Consider the following 25,976-nt stretch of genomic DNA (forward strand, 5'->3'; position numbering starts at 1 on the left):
AGTGCATCGACCATTACAAAACTTACAGTTTGCTGGCTGGCATAGTGCATCGACCATTACAAAACTTACAGTTTGCTGGCTGGCATAGTGCATCGATCACTAAACAACTTACAGTTTGCTGGCTGGCATAGTGCATCTATCATTAAAAAATTACAGTTTGCAGGCTGGCATAGTGCATCGACCATTACAAAACTTACAGTTTGCTGGCTGGCACAGTGCATCTATCATTAAAAAACTTACAGTTTGCAGGCTGGCATAGTGCATCGATCACTAAAAAACTTACAGTTTGCTGGCTGGCACAGTGCATCTATCATTAAAAAACTTACAGTTTGCTGGCTGGCACAGTGCATCTATCATTAAAAAACTTACAGTTTGCTGGCTGGCACAGTGCATCTATCATTAAAAAACTAACAGTTTGCAGGCTGGCATAGTGCACCGAACACTAAACAACTTACAGTTTGCTGGCTGGCATAGTACATCGATCACTAAACAACTTACAGTTTGCAGGCTGGCATAGTGCATCTATCATTAAAAAACTTACAGTTTGCTGGCTGGCACAGTGCATCTATCATTAAAAAACTTACAGTTTGCTGGCTGGCACAGTGCATCTATCATTAAAAAACTAACAGTTTGCAGGCTGGCATAGTGCATCGATCACTAAACAATTTACAGTTTGCTGGCTGGCACAGTGCATCTATCATTAAAAAACTTACAGTTTGCAGGCTGGCATAGTGCATCGACCATTACAAAACTTACAGTTTGCTGGCTGGCTCAGTGCATCGATCACTAAACAACTTACAGTTTGCAGGCTGGCATAGTGCATCGACCATTACAAAACTTACAGTTTGCTGGCTGGCACAGTGCATCTATCATTAAAAAACTTACAGTTTGCTGGCTGGCAGAGTGCATCTATCATTAAAAAACTTACAGTTTGCTGGCTGGCATAGTGCATCTACTGTTTAAAAAATAACAATTTTTATTTGTGAGACAGTTTGAGAATCATTTTTCCGTTCTGTGTTGTTTTCTTGTAGTTTGTCCAAGTTGAAGGGTGTGATATCACCCAAGAGGCGAGAATCTCGTGATTTCAACCTGATCCATGTGTGGACTGACATCATGCGGTCAGGTAAAGAACCTTCTTGTAATTATTGTTGCTTACAGGCACTGGATACTATTGGTGACTGGTCAAAACAATAGTTAGCATAAAAACTTACTTGTTAGCGATCAATGGAGAGCTGTTGATTGTATAAAACATTGTATTCTGTTCTGAAGTAACGTTGTTTTTGAGAAAGAAGTTATTTCTCTCTAAAATATTTGAATTTGATTTTGAGACCTCAGAATTTGGTCCCGAAATCAAGCATCTGAAATCATACAACTTGGTGTGACGAGGTTTTGTTTTCTTCCTTTATTATCTCTCAACTTCGACGACCAATTGAGTTCAAATTTTCACAGGTTTGCTATTTTGTGAGTATGTTGAGATACACCAAGTGAGAAGACAATTTCCAAAGGTGTCGTACGGCGTCCAGTGTCTGTACGGCTTGGTCACACCAAACAAGTTCCTTCAATTTCTGGTAATTTCTGGTAATGAGTTGGTATGTCTGTGAACAAAATGAAGTGCTACAATAGGACTCTTTTTGTGTGTTATTTTCATTCTTAAAAAACAATGCACTGGAAAAATTCTTGCATGCCAAAACGAAACAGAAACTTTTTGGAAGTTTGTAAATGGATTTAATTTTGTTTTTCTCTTTAAAGCTTTGAGCGTCCTAAACTTTAGCAGACCACTACACATCGTCGTGAGTTTTCTTAAATATGGATGATCACCTATTGTTTTTGTTGTTGTTTAGGTAGTACCACAGTGGCGTGAGTTTTCTGTTATGGACAATCACCTATTGTTTTTGTTGTTATGCAGGTAATACCACAGTCTCACTGCGACTGACAGAGACAGAAACAGTCAGGGATTTGATTAAACTGAGCCTGGATAAGTTAGGGACCATTGAGGACTGGAGGCTGTATTGCATTCTTGACTCACCTGGATCTGAGCACAAGGACAAAGGTCAGTTAATCTGAATCTGGAATCTGAGTCTTTATTTATTATGTTTTCTCGGTTTGTGCTAACACCATGTGTAGCTGCTGTGAAGATTTTGTTCTTTGAGAACTTGTTTTGCTGTTTATTCTACTGCCGCGGAGTAGATTTCAAAACTTGGGCTACATGTATATAGGATTTGAGGTATTTCATGGTGAGGTATCAATATATATTTGGTTTGCGGTAACACAACGTGTGTATCTGTACCTTGCCAGGTAGAGTTTGTTCTTAGAGAACTGTCTTTTTTATTCTACTACCGCGGAGTAGATTATCGGATGTTTGGGAGACTTCTCAGTTCTGAAAAGAACTGTCCTGCTTTTTAACTACTACCTGGGTGGAAGGTTATTAACTTCATTCACTGAAGTTACATGGAGATCAGGCTAGTCGAAAAATTTAGACCATTAAAGAACCCATAATAAGAAGTCCCCTTGATCAACTAAGCGAAAGAAGTTCGGCCATTTCCTCCCTTCATGTTCTTTGGAATAGCGCTATACAAGCACTGTATATTATTATTATTATTATTATTATTATTATTATTATTACTATTATTACTATTATTACTATTATTACTATTATTACTATTATTACTATTATTACTATTATTACTATTATTATTATTATTATTATTATTATTATTATTATTATTATTATTATTACTATTATTATTATTACTATTACTGTTACTGTTACTGTTACTGTTACTGTTACTGTTACTGTTACTGTTACTGTTACTGTTACTGTTACTGTTACTGTTACTGTTACTGTTACTGTTACTGTTACTGTTACTGTTACTGTTACTGTTACTGTTACTGTTACTGTTACTGTTACTGTTACTGTTACTGTTACTGTTACTGTTACTGTTACTGTTACTGTTACTGTTACTGTTACTGTTACTGTTACTGTTACTGTTACTGTTACTGTTACTGTTACTGTTACTGTTACTGTTACTGTTACTGTTACTGTTACTGTTACTGTTACTGTTACTGTTACTGTTACTGTTACTGTTAATGTTAATGTTAATGTTAATGTTAATGTTAATGTTAATGTTAATGTTAATGTTATTGTTATTGTTATTGTTATTATTATTTTTATTATTATTATTATTATTATTATTATTATTATTATTATTATTATTATTATTATTATTATTATTATTATTATTTCATCCTGGGTAGTAGTTAATAAGAAGGACAGTTCGGTTTAAGACTGAGGAGTCTCCTCAATTCCTAAAATGTACTCTGCAGCAGAGGAATAAATAGCTAGACAAGTTCTCAAAAGAATATAATTAACACAACAAAAAAGATTGATATACATGTACACAAGGTGTTACCGCAAACCAAATATAAATTGATACCTTACCATGAATTGCCTCAAAAATCACGATCACCTTATGAGTAAGAATTCTGGCTGAATGTTCTATTTTGTTTTTTAATTTAATTCCTTAGGATTTGATAGAGAAATGGATGAGATCGAATGCCCAGTGATCGTCCAGCAAACCTGGCCTGAGCGGAACCCTCGTCATTATGAGCTGAGACAAAAACCTGCTCAAGGAGGTTCCATAAAGGTGTGTTCCTTTTTATTTGGGTTGAAGTTGTGCATGGTTCTTCACCACTTTTCTTAACTCACACATTGGATTTAACCGCATTTTCACAGATTCCTTGTTTAAGAAGAGGAATAATCATACTACCAAGGTATAACAAAACAATTGTTGCACGTCTTCGCCTCGGGTGCCATTTTCCCCCCTGGGTGTACAAAACGCCATGGATCCCGTAACAGCGTGCAACAATTGTACTGTGAAGTTTTGTTGATATTTTTGTCAGTAAACTTACAGGTGGTCCTCCAAACGACCTACCTGTTCATGCCCCATTAACTGTTGATCAGATAAGAAAGATCTTGATGAAAACTGCTGTTGCTCAAACCAGTGAGTTACCGACACAAGTTTGTTTTATCCAAACTTGGATCTGCTGTTAATGGTCAATTCACATAATGTGTTTAAATCACTCCACACATCAACTCATTGCTCACTTCTTGCTGCTTACAGATTGTGCTGCGTCTTGACAATGAGAAACCCAAAGGGAAGCTTCTAGCGATCTCACTGTCGACCCCAGCCAAAGAGGTCATACCGCTAGGCCTTCTTAAGTTTGGTTTGACTCATGCAGACCCTAAGGCCTTCTGTCTCCTGGAGGTGGACAAAGCTGGAGGTAAGAGCATTGAGTCTTGCAGAGTTGAACTTGGACAGATTTAACATCTATTATAACGTTGCAGTACCCGCTCCCAAAACATAGGATTCAAACTGCCTCTAGCTACCGGGTTGCCTCGGTAGTCTAGTTGGTAAGACACTCACTCTAGAATTGCAAGGGTCGTGGGTTCGAATCCCACCCGAGTAACATGCCTGTGATATTTTTTCACAGGACTCTGGAAAGTACAATGTACTGAGTATACAGTGCTAAAAAAATAAAATAATAATATTTGGACAGATTTGTTTGTTTATTTTGTTTGTTTGCTAACAATTACTTTGAGTAATTACAAATAGTGTACAGCGCCTTTAAAGTCAGAGAGCACATCCTCAGAAGCTTTTTAAAAACATCCATCTTTGTTCCTTGCCACCAGATCTTCAAGATGTGGAAGATGAGGCCATTCCGTTGCAGTCAGATTCACACGCTTTCGTCCTCTGTGCAGTGGCGAGCAAGGACAGTCAGCTCGCTCTGTCGGATGGGGACGAGGAGACAGAGGACTTTAGCGTTCGAAGAAACGATTCCACTAGCTCTAGAGGCTCATCCAAGGTCTCCTTCTCAGGGGTGAGTTGAAATTTAAAGTTTTGTGGAAATGTTTTTTTTCTTTTCGTATAGGCCGAAAAAAATTATGGCGTACCAGCAGCCAAATTTGCGTATTGGGCCAATTTCATGGATATGCAAGCTTTCTGCAGGGGGAGAACCATGTAGACTTGTTCCTGAGGAAGGGCATAGGTAGCAGTTTTTTCCTCAGTGAAGGGCACTTCCATAAGGGAAATGTGCATTTCAAGGGGCATTTAAGGCAATGGCAAGGGGCATCAAGGCAGTCATCTTCATTGTCTCAATGAAGTACATGTACAATCCTGGAATTCCTGGTGTTTGCCTTGGTGCCCCTACAAACGTTTTTTCCCCCATAGACTTTAAGAGCTTCTAATGGAAGAGCCTTTTGTAAAAGGAAATGGCCCTGCCCTCCGGTGTGGGAGGGGATGGATTCTATTCTCAAAATCAGACGAACATGTACAATAAGATCATCAAGAAGACAAACATTGTATTTAGGGTGTCTTGTGTTAAATTTATTGGACTCAAAAAATGTATTGATATCGAAATAGTGTACATGTGCAAGAAAAAAATGATTAGCATGCATGCCCCTTGATCTTTGACACGACCTCAATTTCAGGTCAGCTTTGGGTCATCGGCAGGCTCTGACCTTTTGTCGTCATATCGCATTGACGATGAAAAACTCAGCAAACTAGAGCTGGAGGTAAGATAATTCACACCAATCATATCATGCCTGCTCATCATCGCATGCATTTTAACCCCTTGGGTTAGTGAACAACCATTGCATGACCTTGTACAAGGTGTATGACCTGTCTGGTGCCTAACATTCATGGGTGCTTGCTTGAGTTCATGGGTGCACGACCTTTGGACTGCTTGAGTTCATGTGTCGCGACCTTCGGGTTACTTGAGTTCATGATTCTTTCTTTAAAGGTGTCTCCTTTTTAGGAGTGATTGTTTACTGTAATTGTATGACCTTTGACATGTTAAGTCAGCGTGTATGACCTTGTGGTATCAATTTGGTGCATGACCGTTACATATTTTCTCGTTAACCTTGCGTGACATTTTGATGTGGCACATTATGGTACAGGTTCATGTTTCTACATACCAATTAACATCGTCTTCAACTACATACTTAAAACACAACAATTGCTATTATATATTTTTTTTATGCGTCAATGAGGACAAGCACTGTACATGAATCTATTAATCATCTACTCATTATGGGAAAGCTCCATTAAAAGAATTCAGAATTGAGCCACAAAACACGGAAACTACACATGATCCTTTTCACAAATTAGGTGTTTACATTGAATTACTTGGGTCATTGAACTTAATAAATGAACAGTTAATCTGCCTGGGGCAGTCAGCAGCCCTATTGGTTTGTGCATGATCCAATTATGTCCACTGGAAAAGGAATCACATGGAGATAACAGGTGTGAGTTGCCAGAGGAAACAGATGTTTTATTCATAGAGTTATATATAAGAACTAGAGGGCGCACTGGTCTATATACGCGCCCCGGCATGCGCGCAGGCGGCCATTTTCTAAATTGACAAAACAGCGATCTCACAGCGTGTGTTTGTGCGGCCATTTTGTAAATTGAACGAACAGCATCCCGTGAGCGTTCAATAAAAAAACTCGAACGTGTAATTCATATTTAACGCGCGTACAGACATGACAAAATGGCGTGCTTGTCATCTTGCTGTCCTGTCGCGTTTGTGCAAGCAGCATCACCAGTGCGCCCTCTAGTTCTTATAATATAACTCTATGGTTTTATTTGAGCTTCATTTGAGCTTCTTTTAATGAAGCTTTCCTGTAAATGTATTATTAACTACCGGTATGCATACATGTATTATATGACTGCACAAACATACAATATTTTCAGCCTCATACGCACACAATCATTGTTGTTCAGGTCAAGTAATCTCACATTAACTTCATTTCATTTGTCATGAAAGTTGTTTTTGTATTTCTAATTTCATGGTGTACTTCATTACATTGCATGCACCTGTTGATCAAGGCTAACTAATAATGGTTAATTTAGTACAAACTCTTATTAGTTGCTAAATACATGTATTGGTGAACACTTATTTCACATGTTTTTAAAAGCAAATGTACAGTGCATTTAATTTTTACGTTGTACTCTAGAACAAAGTGAAATGTTAATGCGTTGTGCAACCCCCTCCCCTTCCCCATTCTAACCCCAACAACCACAAATCTATGACCAGGATGACCCTGCCTTGAAATGTTGTATTTAAGAGTTGGGGATGATTTTCATGGTGCACCCCTTGAGGGAGTACATGTCCCCCTTCCATGAAACCCATTGTATGCCATGTCCATGGAGCTGCGCAGCCGTGTTGTAATATTTACCATTGAGGTTGCTTTTAAGACAATTCCTGTACCACCAGGCCCCGCCCCCAAACCATTTTGCGCAGGTGCCATTTGACTTGTCGTTATCGTTATCCCTGGTGGAGAACTTCAATCCATTATGAAATGCCATCATGGAGTCACCCGCTGTGCTAGCAGTTGCGAAGTCACCGATGCGAAGCGTGTACAAGTCGTTCTCCGCCGTTATCGAGAATTCACCGTATTCAGCCCATGCCGTTCCGTTTGCCCAGTCCTCCAACTCGACTCTGAGTCGCCACGTTCCCCCGGACTCGGTGAGGAGGTGTATGTTGTCGTTGCCGAGCCAAAACTCTCCAGCCAGATCGCCAAAACCGTCCCGGTAGTCGGTCCAATTGCGGTAGAAGTCGACACTCCCGTCGACGCGCCTCTGGATGACGGTCCAACCTTCGCTGCCAGTGTCCATGTCACAGTAGACCTGCAATGGATTACTGCTATTCCATATCAGGTAGATCCCACTCATACTGTGGCCTGCTTGCATCAGGTCTTCACAGGTGAACGTGGAGAATTGGGCTGTACTCTTATCTGCATCAAAGTAAACCATGCCGTAGCGTGTGATGAAGTTGCTCGGATCTTGAGCTCTCGTTGTGTTGTTCAAATCGCAGAGCTGCCCACGTTTATCATAATTAACCGACTGACAGTTACAATCGGAGTGGCAGACGCTGACGCAGATGATGTACGAACGCGTAGTCACCACTTGGTAGGGAGCGTTTCGGAGTACTTTATTTTCAGCTGACTGAAACTCTCTTGTCATTACCTTATAGTTGTTATACGCCAGTGCCTTATTACCAACAAGCACACTCAGCATATAAATAATGAAGGTTGCCTGAGATTTCATTGTCACTTCTCCTAAACTCCAGCAGAATTTATACAGCAAGTCTCGTTTTAAAAAGGAACAACGATTTAAACTAGCAATGTAGGTCGTTTCGTCTGAGTAGTTGTCAAAATCTCGTTTAAGAACACACTCCGCGGTAGTGAAGTTACTTTAACGATCTTCTAAAAGCTGAAGCAGTAGTCCCTGCAGATTTTCTACGTTCTGCCTAGGAAGTAGTTAAAAAGCAAGACAGTTCTTTTCAGAACTGAGAAGTCTCCTGAATTCTGAAAATCTACTCCGCAGTTGTGGAATATAAAGCAAGACAGTTCTCTAAGGAACAAACTCTACCTGGCAAGTAGATACACACATGTTGTTACTGCAAACCAAATATTTTGATACCTCACCACGCAATGCCTCAAATCCTAAATGGTTAAATCCCCTTCTGATTGTATTGTATGTATGCATTCAGCAGTTAACACAATTTCTGCATCACACTGCAATCATTGGAGAGCAAAATCAAGGATGGTCTCTGCAACCCCCAGTGTGTAAAAATGATGGAATAAAACTAATGTAGGAAATAGGCAGGTTGGATTTGCTACGTCATAATAATAATAATAATAACCGATTTTACTATAGCACTTAATCACAGCCTGAAGGGCGTATCAAAGCGCTTCTGACGTTATTCCCCCTGGTCACTGGGCCATATATTTAATTCCTTCAACCATCTCACCTCCCTGTGGAGTACGTCATCTACGGAGAGTTGACACAAATGTAGACAATGTGAGAAATTGATACCAATAAAGTAATAAGGGCAGTGGGTCCCTGACTCTACTGAATGGTTAATTGGAGATTCAATATTAGCCGATGAGAATGTAATTGCCATTGATTTAAAACCCATCTTCTTTAATATTGTTGCATTGATTTATATTTCCAGCTTGCTGCCTTAAAGGTAGTGGACACTATTCGTAATTACTCAAAATAATTTTAGCATAAAAACTTACTTAAGAACAAGAAATGGAGAGCTGTTGATAGTATAAAACATTGTGAGAAACAGCTCCCTCTGAAGTAACATAGTTTTGGGGAAAGAATTAATTTTCCACTAAAATGTTTTAATTTGATTTCGAGACCTCAGAGTTAGATTTTGATGTCCCTAAATCTAGCATCTGAAAGCACACAACTTGGCGCGGCAATGGTGTTTTTTCTTACATTATAATCGTGCAACTTCGAGGACCAATTGACCTCAAATTTCACCGGTTTGTTATTTTGTGCATGTATGTTGAGATACACCAAGAGAGAAGACTTGTCTTTGCCAATTACCAATAGTGTCCAGTGTCTTTAAAGGCACTGTCTGACACCTTTGGTAATTGTCAAAGACCAGTATTATCACTTGGTGTATCCCAACATACAGTGTATTCATAAAAAATCTGTGAAAATTTTGACACGATTGGTCATCGAAGTTGCAAGAGACTAATGAAATAAAAAACACCCTTGTTGCACATACATGTATTTGTGTGCTTTCAGTTAATATTTCAGAGCAAAATTACCTCTTTCTTAAAAATTACATTACTTCAGAGGGAGCCAGTTTTCACAATGTTTTTTACTATCATCAGATCAAGTAATTTTTTACGCTAAAAATTTTTGTGAGTAATTACCAAAAGTGTCCAATACCTTTAACATTGTTACATTGATTATTTTATTGCCTTGCTGCCTTAATTGCGTGCCTGGAGAAGTTGAAATAGTTCCCCACTAAAAACCTGACTCTTATCGATTCGGCCGTGTTCAACGCTCAAGGCTAATCACGATGACACAATTGTGTGCAGTTTATTGTTCAAATCTCTATTGTGTAATTTTTTTACTGATGGTTCATCAAATAATGAGTAATTTAAACAGTGACCGAGTTAGTGTGATGAATTTGTTCCTGCTGGTCAATACATTACAAATAAAGATGATAAGGAATTGGGTTGTGAGGACTGCGTTTAAAATGGCCATTATGCAATTTAAAAGAGATCCATGGACATTTATTAATTAAAAAAGAAAAAGTTATGGTTAGTTTACACGTAAAACCAATCTAACCCTTCACCTGCATGGCAATAATGTGACACAAGCAATTCAAATCTACAGTGTTGTACTGTAAGCGCATAGTGCGAAACGCTACACACACACTTTTTACACACAAAGAACAACTATCATTCAATCATTTGCCGTCTTTGTGACCCCATTTTGACCCCAGTGAAGGCGCGTTTTGACAGATAATGATCAAAATACACAGTGTTAATGTTTTGTCGCTCACAGAGTGTAGTTTCGAATCCCCGCCTAGCTGGTCTGGATTCTTACAAGTGTCCTTGAGCACGATTGGATGGGATGAAAGTTGTTGGGCTTGTCATGTTTGTTTACTCAAATAGGTTGTGCAAGTCAAATAATCCAGAAAACAAAGCAGGAAGAATGTTTGCCTTGATGTTTTCTGGTTCATCAAAGCAAGCAAACTTGTCTACATACAGGTTTCTACAAGCTTCAAAGTTACAGTGCTTTTAGCAGGCATGTGAGACTTTCTCGTTTCAGCTGATTTCCCTCTTTGGGGTGGTAATTTTTCTCTTTTTTCTTCACTTTTCTGTACAAAAGTAAAGAAATAATCTTTTCCCCCTTTTTTTTTGCCAGGTTTTCTCTTTTCCTCTTTTTTTTTCATGGATACTGTAGTTACTCAAATGCCTGTTTCAAAGGCAGTGGACACTATTGGTAATTACTCAAAATAATTATTAGCATAACACCTTTCTTGGTGACGAGTAATGGGGAGTGGTTGATGGTATAAAACAGTGTGAGAAACAGCTCCCTCTGAAGTGTGGTAGTTTTTGAGAAAGAAGTAATTTTCCACAAATTTGATTTCGAGACCTCAGATAAAGGACTTGAGGTCTCAAAATCAACCATCTAAACGCACACAACTTTGTGAGACAAGGGCGTTTTTATTATTATTATCTCGCAAGTTCAATTACCGATTGAGCTCAAATTTTCACAGGTTTGTTATTTTATGCATATGTCGAGATACACCAACTGTGACAGCTAGTCTTTGACAATTACCAATAGTGTCCACTGTCCACTGCCTTTAAGTTTGCTTTGAGGTATCAATGCTTTCATTACCACAAAATACGAAATGTAATAGTAATAATAATAACAATAATTGACTTACGTTCTGGTGTTATTAGGGTGTAGGTTCGGAGTCTGGTCTTGGTTTTTGTGTCCTTGAGCTTGACACAGTGATAGCTTTTTCCCTTCCGATATTACAAATCAGAGCAGTTCTTGTATAGCGCATTGATACAAAGAGTCTATACGCTTCTGTAATTAAAACCAGTGGACACTTTTGGTACAGAAACAAAATTAGGACATAACTGTTTACCCAAAGTGTCCAATAGCTTTAAAAAGATGGGTTTCAAGTTCTGATTTAAATTGTTATAGTGTGGTACAGTCTTTGATTTTGTCGGGAAGAGAGTTCCATAGTTTAGGTGAAGCATATTGGAAGGAACGTTGACCGTAGAACTTTGTGTTGACTGGAACTGCTGTGAGCAGACCTTTCAAACGGGAACAAAGTTTTTGTGGAGGTTGATTGTCTTGAATAAAATCCTGGAGATAGTCTTGTGCTGATCCGTGTTTACATGTACATTTATAGGTGAGTGTTAGGACTTTGAAAACTATCCGTGATTTAACAGGTAGCCAGTTGAGATTGCGAAGGATTGGAGTGATGGGTTCCAGTGATCGGGTTCTATGTGATGTTTCTAGCTGGTGAATTTATTTTGGGATGGTCTGATGGTACGTTGAAGTCCTGTGTGTTTTATAATGCAAGTAAACCAACCTAGATCACTTTGTCATTATGTGGAGAAGGGCTCATAAAAGCATGTTCAGGAATTGGTGCCACATTATCTTGTATCCCATTCAAGGTGTGGATCCGTTTCTTTCAGTTGTTCTTTAAAATTCTGAAAATCCAGTACTTTTTTAAAACCATTGCTTTGTATCATCTGGCAGTTGGCTTTTAAACATAAATCTGTTGAATGTTAATTTATCGGTTTTGAAGTTGTGCACAACCAGCATCTCTAACCTCCTGGAGGGTTGACAACAATACCCGATGAAGTGGTAACTGCCTGTTGACTAGTTGTGGTATGGCCAGTCGTGGTTTGGGCTTGTGCGCCAGCAGCATCTTTAAATAAGGCTGGTGTTTGTACGTCCCCATCGTAGTACACTGCGCCATCATAGGTGATCATATCTGCAGGATACTCAGCATGGGTTGCATTGTTGAGCTCACACATGTGACCATCAGAGTAGTAGTTGATTGACCAGCATGCCGGCTCTGAGTGGCAAATACCCACACAGGAAACTACTGATCTGGTTGTCTGTCTCCGAAGTATTGAATCCTGCAACTTCCAGTTGTTAGAAGCAAAGTACCTTATGCTTCTTAAACTGCCACAGGGTGTTTTCAGAGTAGTAACAATCTGAGTAAAACATGTCAGCATTAGAAGGGTCAGACACATGCCTCTAGCCTCCATACTGATTCATGTTGTTGTAAACAACAACTTTGGTGTAGCTCTTTAGTCAAACAGTCCTACAAGCAGGGTGTGTCTACTTCGGGTCGTCTCTGTTGTTGTCGCAGGTAACTGAGTCCGCAAGTAGTCAACACATTTGACGTCGATGATGCTATACTAGCTTTTAGTGGGCAATTTTTTGTTGTATTGATCAAACTTGAAGAATGCAATTATTTTGAGTTTCTATATCAAAAAGAATAGAACAGCATCTAAAAAAGAAAATAAATAAAAAACAAACAAGGCTAGGATGGCATTTCATAAAACCAAACTTATTGCCAAAAGGTGCACTTGACTTCTACAATGTAGGATAGCATTTCAGACAACCCAAACCCCAAACTTATTGCCAATAATTGAGATGTTATAATTGCACAAGGGTAGGTAGCATTTCATAAAACCAAACTTATTGCCAAATCGTACACAACGTAACAATTTAGGGTAGCATTTCATAAAAACAAAAACTTATTGTCAAGAAGTTTACAAGGCTAGGATAGCTGGGCAGTGGGCATGTTTATATTGAACTTCTTTGGCAGCCCTACTGGTTTGTGCAGAGCAGAGGTACATTTCACACGAGGGGGGGGGGGGGGATTTGACAAGTATTTTTTTTTTCTGCTTTTTCCCCCATGTGAAAAAGGCGCAAGATACTCTGTAGTTTCTCATCAAACCAAACTTATTGCCAATTACGTGTAGTACTGAAGGCCGTTAATGACGCTACTGGCTTTAACTTGAGCAATGCATCCTTGTATTGGTTGGATCAATATTTCTCATATAACAGTGGAAGCGAGAGTAGTTACAAATATCATGGCTATCTGCAATGTAAGAAATCTAGGCTTGTTGTTTGACTCCATGGAGATATTTCACTGAAGTAAGAAATCTAGGCTTGTTGTTTGACTCCATGGAGATATTTCACTGGAGTAAGAAATCTAGGCTTGTTGTTTGACTCCATGGAGATATTTCACTGGAGTAGGAAATCTAGGCTTGTTGTTTGACTCCATAGAGATATTTCACTGAAGTAAGAAATCTAGGCTTGTTGTTTGACTCCATGGAGATATTTCACTGGAGTAAGAAATCTAGGCTTGTTGTTTGACTCCATGGAGATATTTCACTGAAGTAAGAAATCTAGGCTTGTTGTTTGACTCCATGGAGATATTTCACTGGAGTAAGAAATCTAGGCTTGTTGTTTGACTCCATGGAGATATTTCACTGGAGTAAGAAATCTAGGCTTGTTGTTTGACTCCATGGAGATATTTCACTGAAGTAAGAAATCTAGGCTTGTTGTTTGACTCCATGGAGATATTTCACTGGAGTAAGAAATCTAGGCTTGTTGTTTGACTCCATGGAGATATTTCACTGAAGTAAGAAATCTAGGCTTGTTGTTTGACTCCATGGAGATATTTCACTGGAGTAAGAAATCTAGGCTTGTTGTTTGACTCCATGGAGATATTTCACTGAAGTAAGAAATCTAGGCTTGTTGTTTGACTCCATGGAGATATTTCACTGGAGTAAGAAATCTAGGCTTGTTGTTTGACTCCATGGAGATATTTCACTGGAGTAAGAAATCTAGGCTTGTTGTTTGACTCCATGGAGATATTTCACTGGAGTAAGAAATCTAGGCTTGTTGTTTGACTCCATGGAGATATTTCACTGGAGTCTTTCAGCAAGGAAACATTTAAAACTGACTTGTTTATAATTAGTTTAAAGAGGAAGACACTCTACTGTTGGTGGTGGCTTGCAGATTATTGTGTAAAACGCCACGTTTTAAATTCTCTTTCATTCTTTATTTTACTTTGTAAAGGTGCATGATACTTATAACCTGTGTAGTTTCTCATCAAACCAAACTTATTACAAAACCAATTATAGTGCTGAAGGCTGATGGTAATTATGGTACTGGCTGTACATACTAGCGATGCATCCTTGTAATGGATTGATCAATATTTCTCATATAATAGCGGGATGGGAGAACACTGACAAATATCATGGCTATCTACAGTGTAAAGAAATCTAGACTTGTTGTTTGACCCCATGGGGTTTTCATGTTCACATTCTACACGGGAGTCTTTCAACGTGGCGAAATTTCTCACTTCATAACACCACCATTTATTTATTTATTTATTTATTTCCTTTTATTGTTTATCCTTACCTTATCGTTATTTCTACTTATTTATTTTAAATTTATTTTTTATTCTTATTACATATTTATTATTTGCTATTGGTTGTATAATTTTCTGTTTTTTTAATGCTTTGTGTACTACATGTATATTATGTTAAATCTATATTAATGTTATTGTGTACCCCAGATGTGGGGCAACAGATCTACGGATCATAGTATGTATTTGCTTTTGTTGTCCCTAGCCCATCTCGGGGTATATTGTCAATGTAAATGTTTTGTACTGTTATGGCAAATAAAATAATAGTGATAAATAATAATAATAACACAAAATACGTCAAGGGTGTGATGCATACAGATTGAAACTCAACTTCTACTCTACAAATAAAATATTAAATTGGCGTGAAATCATTTTATTCATGAATAGTACAATAAAAACAAATTTGATTTGAACAAATATTATAAATACATAATTGCCTACATTATGTAGTCATATCAAATTGATTTGTAACTGAAGTACATAGTTTTCGGGAAAGAAGTAATTTTCCACTAAAATGTTTGAATTTGATTTCGGGACACACCGTGGATGTAGTCTGAATGGCCGCTGTGCGTATCCTGAGAAAACATTTAGACCAATATAGTAAGATTCTTTACAGTCTTGGTTAAAGGGATAACAAATATACTATGTTATTATTTTATTTTGTTTTTGCTATAACATCGATGTGTATTAAAGGCACTGGACACTATTGGTAATTACTTTAAATAATTATTAGCATAAAACCTTACTTGGTAACGAGTAATGGTGAGCTATTATTGTATAAAACATTGTAAGAAACGGCTCTCTCTGAAGTGACTTAGTTTTCGAGAAAGAAGTAATTTTCCATGAAATTGATTTAGAGACCTCAGAATTAGATTTTGAGGTCCCGAAATCAAGCATCTGAAAGAACACAACTTTGTGTGACAAGGGTGTTTTTTCTTTCATTATTATCTCGCAACTTCGAGGACCGATTGAGCTCAAATTTCACCGGTTTGTTATTTTGTGCATGTTGAGATACACCAAGGGAGAAGACTGGTCTTTGACAATTACCAATAGTGTCCAGTGTCTTTAAAGGCACTGTCTGACACCTTTGGTAACTGTCAAAGACCAGTATTATCACTTGGTGTATCCCAACATACAGTGTATTCATAAAATAAAAAATCTGTGAAAATTTTGACACGATTGGTCATCAAAGTTGCAAGAGAATAATGAAATAAAAAACACCCATTTTGCACAAATTTGGGAAATCACCTCTTTCTTAAAAATTACATTACCTCAGAGGGAGCCAGTTCTCACAATGTTTTATACTATCATCAGATCAAGTAATTTTTTACGCTAACAATTTTTGTGAGTAATTACCAAAAGTGTCCAATACCTTTAACCTTGTTACATTGATTATTTTATTGCCTTGCTGCCTTAATTGCGTGCCTGGAGAAGTTGAAATAGTTCCCCACGAAGAACCTGACTCTTATCGATTCGGCCGTGTTCAACGCTCAAGCTAATCACGATGACACAATTGTGTGCAGTTTATTGTTCAAATCTCTATTGTGTAATTTTTTTACTGATGGTTCATCAAATAATGAGTAATTTAAACAGTGACCGAGTTAGTGTGATGACTTTTGTTCCTGCTGGTCAATACATTACAAATAAAGATGATAAGGAATTGGGTTGTGAGGACTGCGTATAAAATGGCCATTATGCAATTTAAAAGAGATCCATGGACATTTATTAATAAAAAAAGAAAAAGTTATGGTTAGTTTACACGTAAAACCAATCTAACCCTTACCTGCATGGCAATAATGTGACACAAGCAATTTAAATCAACAGTGTTGCACTGTAAACGCATAGTGCGAAACGCTACACACACACTTTTTACGCACAAAGAACAACTATCATTCAATCATTTGCCATCTTTGTGACCCCATTTTGACCCCAGTGAGGGCGCGTTTTGACCCCAGTGAGGCGCTTTTTTAGCATGCAATAGGTTTATTGCGTGTAGCAGCATGTACATGTACTGATATAACAGTAGTCCTCATACCCACAGTTTACGCATCCCATGTTATAGTCAAAGGCCTTTGTTTGTTGTCGTTGCTCAAGTACATGTACATACATGTAGATTGATTATGATGGAATGCTTAGTGACAGTCTAAATGCCACAGAGCGTCATGGCCGAGCGTTCTAACAATACTAAGAATAACATGCATTTATAAAGCGATTAGTACAGGGATTCTAAATGCTGAAACATAAAAGTATTAAATTAAATGCACAATAAAATGACAATTTTAACGAAGAAAATGACATAATTTTAAATGAGATGAAATAGCTGAAACGATAACAAGCTTAGATGGATCTAAATGAGTGGGTTTTGAGTTCAGTTTTAAATGAGTCCAGTGTAATGGGGGCACAGATGATGATGGGAAGGTTGCTCTAGAGAGTTGGTGTGGCAGTTGAGAAGGTTCGTTCTCCGTAACGAGTGCAGAGGATAGGACCAGTGTTGAGTTCTAGGTGGGCAGTAGATTATGATCGAAATACACAGTGTTCATGTTTTGTCGCTCACAGAGTGTAGGTTCGAATCCCCGCGTAGCTGGTCTGGATTCTTACAAGAGTCCTTGAGGAAGATACTTGCTTTATTGGATGGGATGAAAGTTGTATGGCTTGTCATGTTTGTTTACTCAAATAGGTCGTGCAAGTCAAATAATCCAGAAAACAAAGCAGGAAGAATGTTTGCCTTGATGTTTCTGGTTCATCAAAGCAAGCAAACTTGTCTAGATACAGGTTTCCACAAGCTTCAAAGTTACAGTGCTTTTAGCAGGCATGTGAGCCTTTCTCTTTTCAGCTGATTTCCCTCTTGAGGGGTTTAATTTTTCTCTTTTTTTCTTCACTTTTCTGTACAAAAGTAAAGAAATAATCTTTTCCTCTATTTTTTTTGCCAGGTTTTCTCTTTTCCTCTTTTTTTTTTCATGGATAGTTACTCAAATGCCTGTTCTAAAGGCAGTGGACACTATTGGTAATTACTCAAAATAATTATTAGCATAACACCTTTCTTGGTGACGAGTAATGGGGAGTGGTTGATGGTATAAAACAGTGTGAGAAACAGCTCTCTCTGAAGTGTGGTAGTTTTTCGAGAAAGAAGTAATTTTCCACGAATTTGATTTCAAGATGTTTCAGGGCGGTTTTTTCTTTCATTATTATCTCGCAAGTTCAATCACCGATTGAGCTCAAATTTTCACAGGTTTGTTATTTTATGCATATGTCGAGATACACCAACTGTGACAGCTAGTCTTTGACAATTACCAATAGTGTCCACTGCCTTTAAGTTTGCTTTTGAGGTATCAATGCTTTCATTACTACAAACTACGAAATGTAATAATAATAATAATAACAATAATTGACTTACGTTCTGGTGTTATTAGGGTGTAGGTTCGGAGTCTGGTCTTGGTTTTTGTGTCCTTGAGCTTGACACAGTGATAGCTTTTTCCCTTCGGATATTACAAATCAGAGCAGTTCTTGTATAGCGCATTAATACAAAGAGTCTCTATACGCTTCTGTAATTAAAACCATTGGACACTTTTGGTACAGAAACAAAATTAGGACATAACTGTTAACCCAAAGTGTCCAATGGCTTTAAAAAGATGGGTTTCAAGTTCTGATTTAATTTGTTATAGTTTGGTACAGTCTTTGATTTTGTCGGGAAGAGAGTTCCATAGTTTAGGTGAAGCATATTGGAATGAACGTTGACCGTAGAACTTTGTGTTGACTGGAACTGCTGTGACCTTTCAAACTGGAACAAAGTTTTTGCGGAGGTTGATTGTCTTGAATTAATTCCTGGAGATAGTCTCGTGCTGATCCGTGTTTACATGTAGGTGAGTGTTAGGACTTTGAAAACTATCCGTGATTTAACAGGTAGCCAGTTGAGATTGCGAAGGATTGGAGTGATGGGTTCAAGTGATCGGGTTCTATGTGACGTTTCTAGCTGGTGAATTTTTTTTTGGTGGTCTGATGGTACGTTGAAGTCCTGTGTGTTTTATAATGCAAGTAAACCAACCTAGATCACTTTGTCATTATGTGGAGAAGGGCTCATAAAAGCATGTTCAGGAATTGGTGCCACATTATCTTGTATCCCATTCAAGGTGTGGATCCGTTTCTTTCAGTTGTTCTTGACAATTCTGAAAATCCAGTACTTTTTTAAAACCATTGCTTTGTATCATCTGGCAGTTGGCTTTTAAACATAAATCTGTTGAATGTTAATTTATCAGTTTTGAAGTTGTGCACAACCGGCATCTCTAACCTCCTGGAGGGTTGACATAACCCGATGAAGTGGTAACTGCCTGTTGACTAGTTGTGGTATGGCCAGTCGTGGTTTGAGCTTGTGCGCCAGCATCATCTTTAAATAAGGCTGGTGTTTGTACATCCCCATCGTAGTACACTGCGCCATCATAGGTGATCATATCTCCGGGATACTCAGCATGGGTTGCATTGCTGAGCTCACACATGTAACCATCAGAGTAGTAGTTGATTGACAAGCATGCCGGCTCAGAGTGGCAAATACCCACACAGGAAACTACTGATCTGGTTGTCTGTCTCCGAAGTATTGAATCCTGCAACTTCCAGTTGTAAGCAGCAAAGTAACTTATGCTTCCTAAGCTGCCACAGGGTGTTTTCAGAGTAGTAACAATCTGAGTAAAACATGTCAGCATTAGAAGGGTCAGACACATGCCTCTAGCCTCCATACTGATTCATGTTGTTGTGAACAACAAGTTTGGTGTAGCTGTTATTCAAACAGCCCTACATGCAAGGTGAGTCTACTTCGGGTCGTCTCTGTTGTTGTCGCAGGTAACTGAGTCCGCAAGTAGTCAACACATTTGACGTCGATGATGCTATACTAGCTTTGAGTGGGCAATTTTTCGTTGTATTGATCAAACTTGAAGAATGCAATTATTTTGAGTTTCTATATCAAAAAGAATAGAACAGCATCTAAAAAAGAAAATAAATAAAAAACAGACAAGGCTAGGACGGCATTTCATAAAACCAAACTTATTGCCAAAAGGTGCACTTGACTTCTACAATGTAGGATAGCATTTCAGACAATAACCCAAACCCCAAACTTATTGCCAATAATTGAGATGTTATAATTGCACAAGGGTAGGATGGCATTTCATAAAACCAAACTTATTGCCAAATTGTACACAACACAATAATTTAGGATAGCATTTCATAAAAACAAAAACTTATTGCCAAGAAGTTTACAAGGCTAGGATAGCTGGGCAGTGGGCATGTTTATATTGAACTTCTTTGGCAGCCCTACTGGTTTGTGCAGAGCAGAGGTACATTTCACACGAGGGGGGGGGGGAGATTTGACAAGTATTTTTTTTTCTGCTTTTTCCCCCATGTGAAAAAGGCGCAAGATACTCTGTAGTTTCTCATCAAACCAAACTTATTGCCAATTACGTGTAGTACTGAAGGCCGGTAATGACGCTACTGGCTTTAACTTAAGCGATGCATCCTTGTATTGGTTGGATCAATATTTCTCATATAACAGTGGGAAGGGAGAGTAGTTACAAATATCATGGCTGTCTGCAATGTAAGAAATCTAGGCTTGTTGTTTGACTCCATGGAGATATTTCACTGGAGTAAGAAATCTAGGCTTGTTGTTTGACTCCATGGAGATATTTCACTGGAGTAAGAAATCTAGGCTTGTTGTTTGACTCCATTGAGATATTTCACTGGAGTAAGAAATCTAGGCTTGTTCTTTGACTCCATGGAGATATTTCACTGAAGTAAGAAATCTAGGCTTGTTGTTTGACTCCATGGGGATATTTCACTGGAGTAAGAAATCTAGGCTTGTTGTTTGACTCCATGGAGATATTTCACTGAAGTAAGAAATCTAGGCTTGTTGTTTGACTCCATGGAGATATTTCACTGGAGTAAGAAATCTAGGCTTGTTGTTTGACTCCATGGAGATATTTCACTGGAGTAAGAAATCTAGGCTTGTTGTTTGACTCCATAGAGATATTTCACTGAAGTAAGAAATCTAGGCTTGTTGTTTGACTCCATGGAGATATTTCACTGGAGTAAGAAATCTAGGCTTGTTGTTTGACTCCATGGAGATATTTCTCTGGAGTAAGAAATCGAGGCTTGTTGTTTGACTCCATGGAGATATTTCACTGAAGTAAGAAATCTAGGCTTGTTGCTTGACTCCATGGAGATATTTCACTGGAGTAAGAAATCTAGGCTTGTTGTTTGACTCCATGGAGATATTTCACTGAAGTAAGAAATCTAGGCTTGTTGTTTGACTCCATGAAGATATTTCACTGAAGTAAGAAATCTAGGCTTGTTGTTTGACTCCATGGAGATATTTCACTGAAGTTAGAAATCTAGGCTTGTTGTTTGACTCCATGGAGATATTTAACTGGAGTAAGAAATCTAGGCTTGTTGTTTGACTCCATGGAGATATTTAACTGGAGTAAGAAATCTAGGCTTGTTGTTTGACTCCATAGAGATATTTCACTGAAGTAAGAAATCTAGGCTTGTTCTTTGACTCCATGGAGATATTTCACTGAAGTAAGAAATCTAGGCTTGTTGTTTGACTCCATGGAGATATTTCACTGGAGTAAGAAATCTAGGCTTGTTGTTTGACTCCATGGAGATATTTCTCTGGAGTAAGAAATCTAGGCTTGTTGTTTGACTCCATGAAGATATTTCACTGAAGTAAGAAATCTAGGCTTGTTGTTTGACTCCATGGAGATATTTCACTGGAGTAAGAAATCTAGGCTTGTTGTTTGACTCCATGGAGATATTTCACTGGAGTAAGAAATCTAGGCTTGTTGTTTGACTCCATGGAGATATTTCACTGAAGTAAGAAATCTAGGCTTGTTGTTTGACTCCATGGAGATATTTCACTGGAGTAAGAAATCTAGGCTTGTTGTTTGACTCCATAGAGATATTTCACTGAAGTAAGAAATCTAGGCTTGTTCTTTGACTCCATGGAGATATTTCTCTGGAGTAAGAAATCTAGGCTTGTTGTTTGACTCCATGGAGATATTTCACTGGAGTAAGAAATCTAGGCTTGTGGTTTGACTCCATGGAGATATTTCACTGAAGTAAGAAATCTAGGCTTGTTGTTTGACTCCATGGAGATATTTCACTGGAGTAAGAAATCTAGGCTTGTTGTTTGACTCCATGGAGATATTTCACTGGAGTAAGAAATCTAGGCTTGTTGTTTGACTCCATGGAGATATTTCACTGGAGTAAGAAATCTAGGCTTGTTGTTTGACTCCATAGAGATATTTCACTGAAGTAAGAAATCTAGGCTTGTTGTTTGACTCCATGGAGATATTTCACTGGAGTAAGAAATCTAGGCTTGTTGTTTGACTCCATAGAGATATTTCACTGAAGTAAGAAATCTAGGCTTGTTGTTTGACTCCATGGAGATATTTCACTGGAGTAAGAAATCTAGGCTTGTTCTTTGACTCCATGGAGATATTTCTCTGGAGTAAGAAATCTAGGCTTGTTGTTTGACTCCATGGAGATATTTCACTGGAGTAAGAAATCTAGGCTTGTGGTTTGACTCCATGGAGATATTTCACTGGAGTAAGAAATCTAGGCTTGTTCTTTGACTCCATGGAGATATTTCTCTGGAGTAAGAAATCTAGGCTTGTTGTTTGACTCCATGGAGATATTTCACTGGAGTAAGAAATCTAGGCATGTGGTTTGACTCCATGGAGATATTTCACTGGAGTAAGAAATCTAGGCTTGTTGTTTGACTCCATGGAGATATTTCACTGGAGTAAGAAATCTAGGCTTGTTGTTTGACTCCATGGAGATATTTCACTGGAGTAAGAAATCTAGGCTTGTTGTTTGACTCCATGGAGATATTTAACTGAAGTAAGAAATCTAGGCTTGTTGTTTGACTCCATAGAGATATTTCACTGAAGTAAGAAATCTAGGCTTGTTCTTTGACTCCATGGAGATATTTCACTGAAGTAAGAAATCTAGGCTTGTTGTTTGACTCCATGGAGATATTTCACTGGAGTAAGAAATCTAGGCTTGTTGTTTGACTCCATGGAGATATTTCTCTGGAGTAAGAAATCTAGGCTTGTTGTTTGACTCCATGAAGATATTTCACTGAAGTAAGAAATCTAGGCTTGTTGTTTGACTCCATGGAGATATTTCACTGGAGTAAGAAATCTAGGCTTGTTGTTTGACTCCATGGAGATATTTCACTGGAGTAAGAAATCTAGGCTTGTTGTTTGACTCCATGGAGATATTTCACTGGAGTAAGAAATCTAGGCTTGTGGTTTGACTCCATGGAGATATTTCACTGAAGTAAGAAATCTAGGCTTGTTGTTTGACTCCATGGAGATATTTCACTGGAGTAAGAAATCTAGGCTTGTTGTTTGACTCCATGGAGATATTTCACTGGAGTAAGAAATCTAGGCTTGTTGTTTGACTCCATGGAGATATTTCACTGGAGTAAGAAATCTAGGCTTGTTGTTTGACTCCATGGAGATATTTCACTGGAGTAAGAAATCTAGGCTTGTTGTTTGACTCCATGGAGATATTTCACTGGAGTAAGAAATCTAGGCTTGTTGTTTGACTCCATGGAGATATTTCACTGGAGTAAGAAATCTAGGCTTGTTCTTTGACTCCATGGAGATATTTCACTGGAGTAAGAAATCTAGGCTTGTTGTTTGACTCCATGGAGATATTTCACTGGAGTAAGAAATCTAGGCTTGTTGTTTGACTCCATGGAGATATTTCACTGGAGTCTTTCAGCAAGGAAACATTTAAAACTGAATTGTTTATAATTAGTTTAAAGAGGAAGACACTCTACTTTTGGTGGTGGCTTGCAGATTATTCTGTAAAATGCCATGTTTTAAATTCTCTTTCATTCTTTATTTTACTTTGTAAATGTGTAAGATACTTATAACCTGTGTAGTTTCTCATCAAACCAAACTTATTACAAAACCAATTATAGTGCTGAAGGCTGATGGTAATTATGGTACTGGCTGTACATAGCGATGCATACACGTACTTGTAATGGATTGATCAATATTTCTCATATAACAGCAGGATGGGAGAACAGTTACAAAAATCATGGCTATCTACAGTGTAAGAAATCTAGGCTTGTTGTTTGACCTCACAGGGATATATTTTGCTGGAGTCTTTGAACAAGGCAAAATAACATAAGGGTGTGAATGCACACTTGAAATTCAATTTTCACTCTAAATTGATTCAAATAAAAGATTCAAATAAAAGAATAAAATGACATGAATTCATTTTGATCATGTACAGTCATGACAGTACAACAGAATCAAATTTGATTGAAACAAATATATTAAAAATCATTAACCTGATTATGTACTCATAATTAATCTAAATGATTTTAATTTAAAGACAGTGGACACTATTGGTAATTATCATGACTAGTCTTCACAGTTGGTGTATCTCAACATATGCATAAAATAACAAACCTGTGAACATTTTAGCTCAATCGATTGCGAAGTTGCGAGATAATGAAAGAAAAACACCCTTGTCACGCAAAGTTGTGTGCTTTCTGATGCTAGCATGATTTCGAGACCTCAGTCTCTAAACTTGAGGTCTCAAAATCAAATTCGATGAAAATTACTTCTTTCTCGAAAACTACGACACTTCAGAGGGAGCTGTTTCTCACAATGTTTTATACCTTCAACTTCCCATTACTCGTAATCAAGAAAGGTTTTTATGGTGATCATTATTTTGAGTAATAACCAATAGTGTCCACTGCCTTTAAATCTTACTGAATTAACATCTACTCAAGAAACTGGTAGAATCTTACTTAGGAGCGAGTAATGGGGAGAGGTTGATAGTATAAAATTTTGTGAGAAGTGGCTACCTCTGAAGTGATGTAGTTTTCGAAAAAAGAGGTAATTTTCCACGACTTTGATTTCGAGACCTCAGAATTAGATTTTGATGTTGCGAAATCAAGCAGTATGAAAGCACACTTTTTCGTGTGGATGTTTTTTTTTATATTATTATCTCGCAATTTTGAAGACCGATTGAGCTCAAATTTTCACAGGTTTGTTATTTTATGCATATGTTGAGATACACAAAGTGAGAAGACTGGTCTTTGACAATTACCAATAGTGTCCACTGTCTTTTACAAAAATGCATGTAGTGTATGCTTAAAGTATACCTAGTTATGCAGTCATTGATTTAAATCTATCTTTTTTATACTGAAGTGACACTAAAAAAAATATTGTAAAATCTAAGGAAGGTGTTTTAAAAATAAAAAAATTGAAACAAATATATTGGAATAAGATGAATTTTAAAAGTTGATTGACTAAATTGAGACTGATTAAATTGATTTGAATTGAGCTATAAAATTTGAATTATTTGAAACAATAGACATTCATAATTGAATCCGATGAATTTATTTAATAATATTTTTTTTTAAATTTAATTGAATTGGATTGAAACAACTTGAATTGAATTGAATTGTTATAAATTTTATAAATTTGAACAGTTTGAAAATGAAAACCCTACTTCTCACTTTGCTTTTGTGTGGTAGCTCAAAGTATTTTTTATCATTGTACTAATTGTCATAAAACGCCGGAGGAAAAAAAATACACAAGCTTTAAAGGCTGTTGGCTCTATCAACTGAACTACAAAACACATGTAGCCTTATTTTAATAGATGTTGAATTTGCATCGGGGATAAAGAATATTAATTTTGGTTTTTACCCATATACACCGGTGTGTGTTAGCACTGTATACTCAGTACTTTCCGGAGTCCTGTGAAAAAATATCACAGGCATGTTACTCGGGTGGGATTCGAACCCACGACCCTTGCAATTCTAGAGCAGTGTCTTACCAACTAGACTATCGAGGTTGCCCGGTAGCTAGAGGCATTTCAAAATCCCTTGTCTTATTTTGACGGTCTCCCTAATGTTGTAATTATCTTCAAGGGTGCCAGTCAGAACCCAATGTGAAGTTGTTCTGCCGGAATGATATATTCCAACTTTAGTCTGATTTCCAACATTTTGTTTTCCTTGGAAAAATCTTAATAGCTCTGATTAAAATAGCCTGAAAAGTCTAGGATTGAAGCCTACATGTACATCATGCTGTACTAAATCAACTTTTGCTACCTTTGTCCATGGACCTAATATCATTCCTAATGTTCTGGCAGTTTAGAGGTCCTTCCTCAGT

At 37.7% G+C, this 25,976-nt stretch overlaps 1 protein-coding gene across 2 annotated transcripts in view; it reads left to right on the plus strand.

Moving 5' to 3' along the window:
• The window catches only part of LOC139938644 (uncharacterized), a 55,842-nt gene that overhangs the window by 10,516 nt on the left and 19,350 nt on the right, over window positions 1-25,976 (plus strand). Inside the window, exons 10-15 of one of the 2 annotated variants that reach the window (XM_071934248.1) lie at window positions 1,032-1,123; window positions 1,907-2,050; window positions 3,526-3,644; window positions 4,122-4,281; window positions 4,691-4,878; window positions 5,489-5,572. In XM_071934248.1, coding sequence (XP_071790349.1) covers window positions 1,032-1,123; window positions 1,907-2,050; window positions 3,526-3,644; window positions 4,122-4,281; window positions 4,691-4,878; window positions 5,489-5,572 — 787 coding nt within the window. The remainder of the gene's footprint in view (window positions 1-1,031; window positions 1,124-1,906; window positions 2,051-3,525; window positions 3,645-4,121; window positions 4,282-4,690; window positions 4,879-5,488; window positions 5,573-25,976) is intronic. The other variant, XM_071934249.1, reaches the window with a different exon arrangement.

Source organism: Asterias amurensis, chromosome 6, assembly GCF_032118995.1.
Source record: "Asterias amurensis chromosome 6, ASM3211899v1".
NCBI classification, from domain to species: domain Eukaryota; kingdom Metazoa; phylum Echinodermata; class Asteroidea; order Forcipulatida; family Asteriidae; genus Asterias; species Asterias amurensis.